The sequence below is a fragment of the Mustela lutreola genome, chromosome 1 (assembly GCF_030435805.1).
Source record: "Mustela lutreola isolate mMusLut2 chromosome 1, mMusLut2.pri, whole genome shotgun sequence".
Lineage (NCBI taxonomy): Eukaryota > Metazoa > Chordata > Mammalia > Carnivora > Mustelidae > Mustela > Mustela lutreola.
Genome location: NC_081290.1, coordinates 33,258,258 through 33,270,796, shown reverse-complemented (window position 1 = coordinate 33,270,796; position 12,539 = coordinate 33,258,258). Strand labels below are relative to the sequence as shown.

Genomic DNA, 12,539 nt, shown 5'->3' with positions numbered 1-12,539 from the left:
TCATAGATTTGTTGAGATATTTGTCACAAATTAAAAATTTCCCTTCCTTTCCGTGTTTACCTAAGCAAGCCATATTACATGGAAAATTTCTTGACAATTTAGTTATCAGATTTAGCCTCTCCTCCCCCCCCCCGCCCCGCCCATCACATCCTCTATGGTATATTATCAAGAAATAAGAATTCTTATAATCAGTTTTATAACTTACATACCTATTACCAACCAGTTGTGCCATTGATTGATGTAAAACAATGTCCTATTTCACATGGAGTATTTCATTTAGTTCTCACAAAAATTTTGTGAATTTAGTAGATTAGGTATTGCTAGCTCCACATTGTAGGCCAGAAAACATAGTAAAGACATCACTGATGACCCAGCTCATTTACTAAGTCAGCATCATGGGGTTAGAATACATATCTTTGATACCTTGTCCAAATTTTATACTAATATGTGATGGTTGGTTGTTGATTTATTGTATTGTATTTATTTTAAAGATTTTATTTTTAAGTAATATCCATACCCAGTGTGGGGCTCAAACCCACAATCCTGAGATCAAGTTGCATGGGCCACTGACTAAGCCAACCAGGCACCCTCTAATCTCCCAAGTTTAATTTCTTGGAACTTATACCAGCTTTTTATTTATAGGCCTTTTCATAACTCTTCTAAAATTTCCATAGGAAATTTGATCAAATTTAGAATGACTGTCGGGGCGCCTGGGTGGCTCAGTGGGTTAAAGCCTCTGCCTTTGGCTCGGGTCATGATCCCAGGGTCCTGGGATTGAACCCTGCATCAGGCTCTCTGCTCAGCAGGGGGCCTGCTTCTCCCCCTCTCTCTGCCTGCCTATCTGCCTACTTGTGATTTCTGTCAAATAAATGAATAAAATATTTTAAAAAAATTTTTAGAATGACTGTTTAGCAGTGTTGATGAATACATAAACCTTGAGAATGGAAAATAAATAACATAGAATTGACAGACACTCTTTATGACTTGATACCTGTAAATAATATTACCATTTAGTATCACCACTTAGTATTAATCTGGATATAAACAAGTATGACTATAAATTTTTTTTTAAAGAATTTATTTATTTATTTGAGAGAGAGACAGTGAGAGAGAGCATGAGCGAGGAGAAGGTCAGAGGGAGAAGCAGACTCCCCATGGAGCTGGGAGCCCGATGCGGGACTCGATCGTGGGACTCTTGGGATCATGACCTGAGCCAAAGGCAGTCGTCCAGCCAACTGAGCCACCCAGGTGTCCCTATAATTTTTTTTTTAAGATTTTATTTATTTATTTGACAGAGATCACAAGTAGGCAAAGAGGCAGGCAGAGAGAGAGGAAGGGGAAGCAGGACCCTGGGATCATGACCTGGGCCAAAGGCAGAGGCTTTAACCCATTGAACCACCCAGGTGCCCCTGACTATAAATTTTTGATTTAAATTCTTAAGTAAAGGATGTTACTCTAATCCATGTTTTTTTCTACTTTTTTTCATACATCAGACATTGCAGCGGGGTGTCCATAGCAGATAAAATACAAACACTAATGAAGAAATTACATCTCTTCCTATCACGTTATGGTATTTTTAGTGAGCATCAAGAAAAATTTTTATTTTTTCACTGTCTCTAGACCACAATTTTGTGTACAAAATGCCATCTTTAAACTGATTTTTCCAGCCTTAAACTGATCTGTATAGCCTTTAAAGATCAGGATCTAGGTAGTGGCTTTTACCTACCCCTAATAATCCTTCTAAGAACAAAAACTATGTGAACCTTTTCAGAATAAATTCAGCACGTTTCTTTCTTCAGTGATCTAGACCAGCTTCGAAAAATCAGACGACGAAGTCCTCATGAAGATACTGAATCCTTTACTGTATACTTGAGATCAGATGTGGAGGCAAAGTAAGAACATGCTTCTTCTAGAATAAATGTACAAGGCAAATTTTAGATTAATAAAAACCAGTATTGGATAAAGGCTTTTAAATGATCTACTTTAAAAGCAGAATATTTTTATCTTTGCAAACTTGTTTGTGAATTGCTAATATATACTAGTTAACTAAAAGTATTTGATAATTTATAAGAAAAGTTGATGTTGAATTTACTTACTATTTAGAGTTAATTTAGAAACATTTTTTAAGTCCTATGTATTTTTCCTAAAGGACCTTCTGCTTTGTTGTAATCTTTTCATGTAGTTATAGTTCATCTTGATTTAAATATAATTGCAATTAAGGCATTAAAATTGTCCATTGTTGATGGCCATATATGTATGCACAGATCCTTGGAAGTTTGGGGAAGCCCTGAAGCTCTGGCCAGAGAAAAAAAACTGCGTAAAGAAGCAGAAATAGAATACAGAGAAAGTAAGTATATTCAGTTTAAAGTGGAGTTAATTGAAAAGTAAGTTTTAGGTAAAACTTGGGCCTTTAATAATTGCACTCCCTAGTAGTTGCATGCCTCTCCGCTTAGGCTCTTTTGGTTCTAGCAAATACTAATTGCCACTTTGGGATTCAGTTACTTTTTAAAAACAGTATCAGGATGCCTGGGTGGCTCACTTGGTTAAGGGTCTGCCTTCATCTCAGGTCATGATCCCATGGTCCTGGAATGAATCCTAGCATCAGGTTCCTGGGTTAGTGGGGAGCCTGCTTCTCCTGCCTGCTGCTCCCCTCCTTGTGTGTTTGCATGCTTGTTCTCTCTCACAAATAAAATCTTAAAAAACAAAATAAATAAAATAAAAGCAGTATCTATTTTCTTGTGTTTTTCCTCTATAGCTCTTTTAAGGATGATGAGAGGAAACAAAGCTGGTTGGTGGTTTATTATAAGATACATGAATATTATACTTTATGGTCTGATTTGAAGATTACACTTGTTCTAAAAGTGATTGTGCTTTCTTACAGAAAAGTCTGTTAATTCAGTTTGCCCGTTTCTACTTTACTTTTCTAATTATTCTATTTATTCCAGGGAGAGTCGCATGAATTGGGGGAAGGGCCAAAGGAAGGGGGGAGAGAGAGAGACACAGACTCCCACTGAACCCAGAGATGCCAGGCTGATCTCATGTCTCATGAGATCATGACCTGAGCTGAAACCAAAGCTGGATGCTTAACTGATTGAGCCACCCAGGCACTGCCTGCCCCACTTGTACTTTAATTCATTCATTCAACAGATATTTATCAAACATTTACTGTGAACTAGAAGCTGTGGTTGATGCTTGAGATTTAGTTGCAAATAAGACTCTCTGGGCATTTAACACTCCAATAGTTGAGTGACAAAGCCACCTTTATAGAATTAGGATTCAGAATTATGTGAGATATAATTTAGCTAATTCTTTGATTTACATATATATATTCATTAATGTCAAAAGTGTTGCACACTTGTGATTTAAAAAAGGATACAAAATATAAAGAATAAAAGTCTCCTTTCATTTTCTCTGGTCACCATCTCATTTTGCTTCCTATAGATAACTGTTGCTGGAAGTTTGGGATATATCTATCCAGAATATTTCTCTGCTGCATTTTCAAATTTTATATACATCATTTTTTTCACTTAAACATAAATTGGTGACATTATACCTATTGTTTTGCCCCTAGTTCTTTATACTTAACAGTGTAACCATAAACATCTCCCCATGTTTTGTATGTTCTAAATATTTTTTCTTTTTTTTTTTTGGAGTCACCTACTTTTAAAAAAAATTTTATTTATTTTTATTTCAAGTTTATTTAAACTCCGGTTAGTTAACATATAGTGTAATATTGGTTTCAGGAGTAGAATTTAGTGACTCATTGTTTACATCTAACACCCAGTGCTCATCACAGCAAGTGCCCTCCTTAATTCCCATCACCCATTTAGCCCATCTTGTGCCCACCTCCCCTCCATCAACCCTCAATTTGTTCTCTATAATTAAGAGTTTGCCTCCCTTTCTTTTTTTTTATTCCCTTCGCCTGTGTTCATTTATTTTGTTTCTTAAGTTCCACATATTAGTGCAGTCGTACAGTATTTGTTTTTTTCTTACTGACTTATTTTGCTTAGCATAATACAGTAGCTCCATCCACATTGTTGCAAGTGGCAAGGTTTCATTCTTTTTGACGGCTGAGTAATACTCCATTGTATATTTACACCACATTTTCTTTTATCCATTCATTAGTCGTTAGACATTTGGGTTCTTTCCATACCTTGGCTGTTGTTAATAATGGCTGCTGTAAACAACAGGGTACATATACTTTGAATCAGTATGTTTGTACGCCTTGAGTAGTGCACCTAGTAGTGCAATTGCTGGGTGGTAGGGTAGCTCTATTTTTAACTTTTTGAGGAACCTCTGTACTGTTTTTCAGAGTGGCTGCTCCAGTTTGGATTCCCACCAACAGTGTAACAGGATTCCCCTCTCTGCGTTCTCATCATCTGTTGTTTCCTGAATTGTTAATTTTAGCCATTAGGGTGAGGTGGTATCTCATGGTGGCTTTGATTTGTACTTCCCTGATAATGAGTGATATTGAGCATCTTTCCATGTGTCTGTAGCCATCTGTATGTCTTCTTTGGGAAAATGTCTAGTTATGTCTTCTGCCCATTTTTAAACTGGATTATTTGGGGGGTTTTTTGGGTGTTGAGTTTGGTAAGTTCTTTGAGGATTTTGGATACTAACCCTTTGTATGTTCTAAATATTTTTAGAAATATTTGCAAATACCTTCTGCCATTCTGCAGGTTGCCTTTTTGGTTTTGTTCTTTCCTAAGCTGTGCAGAAGTTTTTTACCTTCAGGTGCCTGGGTGGCTCAGTCAGTTAAGCGTCTGCCTTCGGCTCAGCTCCTGATCCTGGGGTCCTGGAATTGAGCCCTGTATTGGACTTCCTGCTTAGCAGCGAGTCTGCTTCTCCCTCTCTCTCTCTGCGATCTCTCTTGCTTTTGCTGTCACTCAAATAAATAAATAAAATCTTTAAAAGAAAGAAAACAGAAGAAGAAGAAGCTTTTTGTCTAGGTAAAGTCCCAATAGTTCATTTCTGCTTTTGTTTCCCTTGCCTCTGGAGACATGTCTAGCAATAAGTTGCCATGGCTGAGGTCAAAGAGGTTGCTACCTGTGTTCTCCTCTAGGATTTTGATGGTTTTGTGCCTCACATTCAGGTCTTTAATACATTTTGAATTTATTTTTATATATGGTGTAAGAAAGTGGTCCAGTTTCATTCCACATGTGGCTGTCCAGTTTTCCCAGCACCAGTATGTTGAAGAGACTATCTTGTTTGCATTGATATTTTTTTCCTCCTTTATCAAAGATTAGTTGACCATATCGTTGTGGGCCCATTTCTGGCTTTTCCATTCTGTTCCATTGATCTATGTATTTATTTTTGTGCCAGTACCATACTGTATTGATGACTACAGCTTTGTAATATAGCTTGAAGTCCAGAATCATGATGCCTCCAGCTTTGCTTTTCTTTCTCAAGATTACTTTGGCTATTTGGGCTCATTTGTGGTTCCATACAAATTTTAGGACTCTTTGTTCTAGCCCTGTAGAAAATGCTGGTGGTATTTTGATAGGGATTGCATTAAATATGTAGATGCTTTCGATAGTATAGACATTTTAACAGTGTTTATTCTTCTAGTCTGTGAGCATGGAATGTTTTTCCATTTCTCTGTGTCCTCTTCAATTTCTTTCATAAATACTCTATAGTTTTCCAAGTACAGACCTTTTACATCTTTGGTTAGGCTTATTAGGTATCTTACAGTTTTCGGTGTAATTGCAAATAGGATCAATTCCTTGATTTCTCTTTCTGCTGCTTCATTTATGGTGTATAAAAAATGTGACAGATTTCTCTGTTGATTCTGTATCCTGCGACTTTGCTGAGTTTGTGTATCAGTTTATCGCCCTCGCCCCGCAAGGACGACAAGACGCCCTGGTTCGGATGCATCTTCTCTCTCTTCTCTCTCTTTATTTCCGCAAGTCTACACACTTATATACGCTTACATGACCAATCAGTGAGCAGGGTACAGCAGGGAGCGAATCAGGCTGTGCACCTAAACGAACAACTTCGCTAGCAACCAATGCTGTTTACTTCCTCTTTGGGCGTTCCGCTTAGTCTCACGAGGCAATCCTCACCTGGCAACTAGCCAGGCGCCATCTTTTAATGGCGGAGGCCGCCCTGGCCAGGGGCCTGCCTCTGACATCTCCCCCTTTTTTCTTTTATGGCAGGGATCGTGCCTGTCTTAGGTTGTCAGTGGCGGGGAATATCCTTACCCGTCATCAGACGGCAGATATCAATGATCTGCGTCCTGTCTTAGGTTGGTATATTTCCCCCACCAATCTTACCCGTCGTTGACTACCGATCCAGCATACTTAGCCACACTTGGGGGGATGTTCCAGCCTCGATGGCTAACAAGGCCTGCACCATGGCTTGCTGTTGCCTAGGTTGCTGTCGCCTCCAAATTTGCCATTTCCTTACTAGCAGAATCAAGCCCACTACGAGGATTATCATCAGACCAATTACGCTAGCCCATTGTTTTGTAAAGGTTAACACATCTTGCAATGTTTTGATTATCTCTGGGAGGGTTGCAAGCTCAACTCTGGTGATATTTATCCTTGTTATGCCTAGTAGCAGGTGCTGAGTATAGTTTTGGAATTCTGCGGACTAATTCCCCCGCAAGTTTTGGGAGAGCTGTCGGGAGACATTCTGTTAGTCACTCATATTAGTATAGGCTACGGGAGTTAACACAAATTGCCAGGAAGGGTACTATACATCCCAGTCCCAATAGGGCCCCCCATATGTCCACTTGTTCTTGAACCAAATCCACTCTCTGGTTGACTATCAAGATTCCTGCTTGCAGATGTGCATTGATCTGAGTCTGTGTTTGAAGGGCAGCTGCCGTTCCTTCTTCAAGGGTGTTCACAGCTTCCGCAGTGGGTATAGTTGCAGCAAGCGAGACTGCTGCTGCCGTGGCAGCTGCTGTAGATATAGCCAATGCTGTCACAACGGCAGCTGTGATACCAAAATCTCTCTTCTTTCTGGATAGCACCACTGGTAACTTGTCCTCTGGAATGGAAACTGGGATAGGAACATGGGTAGGGATACGCATAATCACAGCCAGCTTGAAGGCTGTGACATCCCAGCACTGGGAAAGATAGCAGTTCTTAGTGCAATTCAACGTATCATACAGCTCACTAGCCTTTGTTACGAGGAAAAGGAATGGTGGCGAGACCCATATGGGAGTGGGCTGATAAGTAATATTATTGGGACAAGACACATTAACTGTTGTCTCAAAGGTACTAGAGTCATTTTGTTTATAAGAACAGTTGAAGAATTTGCCACCATTTAACATGGACACTGCTGAGATATCAGTACATGCTCCTAGCAAGTTATAGACCTGCCATGCATCAAAGGGAGAGGAGGGAATATGAGAGAAGAGTTAGTCACTGGTAAAGGATATAGCCATGCTTTAACCACTGCTCACAGCTCTCTGGCTTGAGTCTGCCGCAGGAGGTGTAGCATCCCGAGTTATCATCAGCATCTTCAGCATCATGACTGGTGTTCGGAGGCAAGGCTGTACGCACCAGCAGCTCTGGGATCCAAATTGGAGCCTCCTTTTCCTGTGGAAAAACACATACAGACCCCCTACTCCATACTAACACTGGATCTGGTCCATTCCATTTTCCTGTGAGGATGTCCTTCCGAAGTACTAAAGGCTTAGGGGGAGCAGCAGCATCACTTGCATGTCTGTCTGCAGCTGATTTGCCCGTTTTGTCCAACGTTAAAAAATTCAAAATAAAGAGAATGGTGTTGAGCTTATCTTTAGGGGACCTGAAGGTGTCCCCTATTCCCCCTTTTTGTTTATAAAGCGCATTTTTTATTGTAAGATGTGCGCTCCACAACACCCTGTCCTTGTGGGTTATAGGGTATTCCATGTATCAAGTGAATGTCAAGTTGTTGTAGGAAGGCTTTAAAGGGTTGTGAGGTGTAGGCTGGGCCATTATCTGTCTTTAATTGGCGTGGCTTTCCCCATGCCGCGAAAGCCTGTAGGCAATGGGCGATAACATCTCTGGATTTTTCCCCCCGTATGCACTGAGGCGAAAATTATTCCAGAGCAGGTATGCCATATATGATTAGGTAACAAACCCTTAGGATTAACTCCCAAGGACGGTGCAGGTAGTAAGATCACTCAATTTCTGCAGGAGACTACTATGTCCCGTGCCTGTGCTTTTGTTATGTTAAATTTGAGGCGAAGAGTTAAAGCATTCTGTTTCTTCAAATCCTCCCCTAAGTGGTCCCATTGAGGTATGTTTAGCAAGCCTTCATCTAGGAACCATGGAGCCGCCTTTTCCACTGTATTCAAAAAGGCCCAAGCAGTTTTTGTTTTTAATGGCTTGCCATTGGCCTTTAGAAGGTCCTTTAGGGAACCCTCTAACCTCGACTTTGACAGTCCAGATCCCATAATTAGAATCCCAACCTAATGGCTGTTCCACGTATACTCGCCGCTAAATCCCGGCTCTAAGGCCACCCCGCTTCTTATTGCGGACTTGTACAAGTTAATCCTGGCTCTAAGGCCGCCCCGCTTCTTATTGCGGACTTGTACAAGTTAATCCCGGCTCTAAGGCTGCCCCGCTTCTTATTGCGGACTTGTACAAGATTCCCACCACTTTGATCGTGGTCCCTTCCCCGCTTTCCTGCGGTTTCAATAAGAAAATCCCGGCTCTATGGCCGCCCTGCTTCTTGTTGCGGTCTCGTACAAGTTTCCCACCACCTTTGTCATGGTTTTACCCCGCATACCTGCGGACTTCTCCCTTGCAAGGTTTTTCTGTTTTTACTCCCCGCTTTACCGTGGAATTCCCACTTTTGAACGTGGCTAATGTCCCCGCTTACCTGCGGACCTTTACTCCCCGCTTTCCTGCGGATTACCTTGCAAGATTCCTTTATTTAGTTCCCGGGTTTTGGCGCCATTTATCGCCCTCGCCCCGCAAGGACGACAAGACGCCCTGGTTCGGATGCATCTTCTCTCTCTTCTCTCTCTTTATTTCCGCAAGTCTACACACTTATATATGCTTACATGACCAATCAGTGAGCAGGGTACAGCAGGGAGCGAATCAGGCTGTGCACCTAACCGAACAACTTCGCTAGCAACCAATGCTGTTTACTTCCTCTTTGGGCGTTCCGCTTAGTCTCACGAGGCAATCCTCACCTGGCAACTAGCCAGGCGCCATCTTTTAATGGCGGAGGCCGCCCTGGCCAGGGGCCTGCCTCCAACATCAGTTCTAGCAGTATTTTGGTGGAGTCTTTGGGTTTTCTATGTAGAGTATCATGTTATCTGTGAATTGTTCCTTGCTGATTTGGATGCCTTTTATTTCCTCCTTTTTTTTTTTTTAACTAGTGAGGGAGAGAGTGGGGCAGGGTAGAGGGAGTGAGAGAGAGAGAGATTGCTAAGCAGACTCCACACCCAGCGTGGATCCTGATGTGGGGCTCATTATCACAATCCTGAGATCATGACCTGAGCAAGAATCAGGATAGATGCTTAACTGACTGAACCACTCAGATGCCCCAGGATACCTTTTATTTCTTTTTGTTGTCTGATTGCTAATGCTAGGACTTTTAGTACTATGTTTAACAGTGGTAAGAGTGGACATCCCTGTCTTGTTCCTGACCTTAGAGGAAAAGCTCTCCCGTTTTTCCCCATTGAGGATGATATTAGCTGTGGGCCTTTCATACATGACCTTTATGATGTTGAGATATCTTCTCTCTATTCCTACTTTGCTGCAGGTTTTTGTTCTGAGTATTTTCTCATCTTCCTTCTTCAGTTTTTGTTTCATTCCCCCCATTTGTGGGAGATTTCAAACATAGAAGTACAGAGGAAAGTATAACCACTCCGCAGGAATCCATCACCTAGCTTTACAGTTACCAACACATGGTCAACCTTGTTTTATCTATATCTCCTTTACCCTCACTCTACTAAATTACTTTGAAACCAGTCCATTTCGTCTTTAAATATTTCAGTGTATATTTCTGAAAAAACAGGTATTTGTTTTAGTTAATTTACATGGTAGTGGTAGTTGAACTGTTTTAGAAAATTCACTAAGCACTGCCTGTATTAATCTGTCATTTGGTCTTAACATTCTCTCAGTTGCACCTTGGCTGAAGATCTAGGATGGTTTTAGATAGTTTATATTCAGGCAAAGAAAATGAATGACCTTTTGCTCATTATTCCTTTTCTTGACAAAATTGAAAACATTTTTTCTTTTTTCAACTAATCTAGTCAGGAGGAATAAGGAATATGTTTGAGATTCTCATAGTCTTGCAATATATAATATGAAGTCATCTGCATGTTGAGCAAGTGTAGATTTTTTTGCAGAATCCAAGTCCTTTAAATCATTAGTATAACATTTTGGGAAGTAATAGAGAGAATCAATAAATCTTAGTATCTGTGGGGTTTGGGCCTCAGAAAAAGCAAACAGTTGCTGATTATATTCACAGATATGCTAAAGAGAGCTACAGTTAAATCCACAGGAGTGAAATACTGCCTTAAGAGAAATATATATTGGGGTCAGGGAACTTCAGAATTTTGGTATCACTATTCAGTTAAAGGCTTCCATTGGGTTCTTTAAGGTAATAGAGATGCTAATTCAGGATATGATCAAATGTTGTTCCAGTAGGGCAGATTGCATTGGGGAATTAGATGGTTGCACTGCAGTTATAGTTCTGGTTACTTTGGGGAACAGATATAATGTGGCAGGATTAAAATAGAGATAGAGATGCTAGTATCTGAGAAAAAGGTATACGTACTTTTCTTTGACAGGCTTTATTTAGGAGAATCTGAATTCTTCAACTGTATTTCTAAATTCTTTATAGGAATAAAGCGTAAAGGTGACAGTATTACCTTCCCTTGATGAGTTGGTGAAATTTCTAGGTGGAAATTGAGAGACAGTTATGGTCAGTAATATAGGAAGAAAAGGGAGAGAGAGAGTTTTTTGAGAGCGTGGGAGTTCAGTATGAAGAGGGTGAAGCAGTGGGATAGGAAGGAGATCAAAGAGAAGGGGAAGAAGGTGGAGGAGACATGCTAGGAAGGAAAGAACAAAGTAGACAAATTAGTGGTGTTCAAATCATCCCAGTTTTGGCCAATGGGCGCACCTCACGTTGGTTCTGAAGTCCCTTTGTCATAACCCTAGTATTGTGGCATCCTTTCTTTTAAGTATAATAAGTTGTTTCAGGTTTATCTTGTACATGTTTTGCCCAGACTGGGCATTGCCCATCTCTGAAAAGAACCCCATTTTTTTTTTTCTGTGGTAAATAAAATTGAGAGATTGTACTTGGGCCTTTGGGGTACTTTTTTTTTTTTTTTTTTTTGAGGGAGAGAGGGAGGGTTGGAGGGACAAAAGGAGAAGAGGAAAAAGAATCCTAAGCAGGCTGTATGTCCAGCGTGGAGCCTGATGCAGGGCTCAATCTCATGACCACAAGATCACGACCTGAGCGGAAATAAAGAGTTGGACGCCTAATGGACTGAGCCACCAAGCTGCCCCAGTGGTACTCATTTTTTAATAGGTTAACATATTTTTAATGTCTTTCCAGTGGACAGTAATAAGAAATACTTCATTTTCCTTAAGAGAGAAGCTATATAGGCTATTCTGGAAAATTTAATGTTTTCTTTGTTTTGTTTTTTAACTTTTCCTTACACTGAAAATTTTATTCCTTAATCCAATAATATAATTATATTTTTGGTTTACTCTTATATGTGTATACATACATATAGAAAGAACATGGTATAGTTTCAAAATAATACCAATATTATTGCCATCAGGATGACCTTTCGTTTTTTTCTTTAGTATATATTCCACTAGGGATGTATAATGTTTCTTTGTTTTAAATACACTTGAAATTTCTGTCTGCATAGATAAACCATCAAATAGATATAAAATGAGGTTCATTTGTTTCATTTTTGCTTCTGATATTTAGAAATAATTTATATGATTCCAAAGTCACATCTACCAGAAAGAGCCATCAGAGAAATTTGGTTTCCATCCTTATCTTCTCCACCCTGTTTCTCCTTCTCACATTGGTAACCATTAAAAAAATCAGTTTTGGAATTATTTTTTCCATTAAAAAATATGCTATGAAATAGCATGTATATGGTATTAATTCCTTCCCCACCTCCTTTCATAAATAAGGTATACTTTCTGTCTTTGGTTTTTTTATTGACATTATGTCCTGAGGACCAATCTGTAGCAGTAAATAGAGACATTTCTTCATTCCTTTTATAATACTCCATTTTGTGGGGTACAACATGGTTTATTCAGTCATTCCCCCATAGGTTGTTTTCAGTCGTCTGCGATTAAAATAATGATACCATGAGGCTGTACATCTATGAAAGGAAATATTTAAACATGGGGTTTGAGAAAATAAAGTAATAGAAATTCGTTTTTCTTGTATTTTTAAACCTTGAGCTAAAAATTGAAGAACTGGTTCTTCTATCAAGATTAAGTAATTAATATTTTTAGATAATATTGAGAAGAGAATCTTGTATCAAAGTACCTTTCTGGGGCGCCTGGGTGGCTCAGTTGGATAAGTGTCCAACTCTTGATTTCAGCTCAGGTCATGAT

General features: G+C 39.7%; 1 protein-coding gene across 3 annotated transcripts in view; it reads left to right on the top strand.

Annotated features, from left to right (window-relative positions):
• SLC30A9 (solute carrier family 30 member 9) overlaps positions 1–12,539 on the top strand; it is an 88,605-nt gene that overhangs the window by 29,101 nt on the left and 46,965 nt on the right. For all 3 annotated transcript variants that reach the window (XM_059162569.1, XM_059162559.1, XM_059162549.1), the window contains 2 exons: positions 1,800–1,892; positions 2,265–2,347. In XM_059162569.1, coding sequence (XP_059018552.1) covers positions 1,800–1,892; positions 2,265–2,347 — 176 coding nt within the window. The remainder of the gene's footprint in view (positions 1–1,799; positions 1,893–2,264; positions 2,348–12,539) is intronic.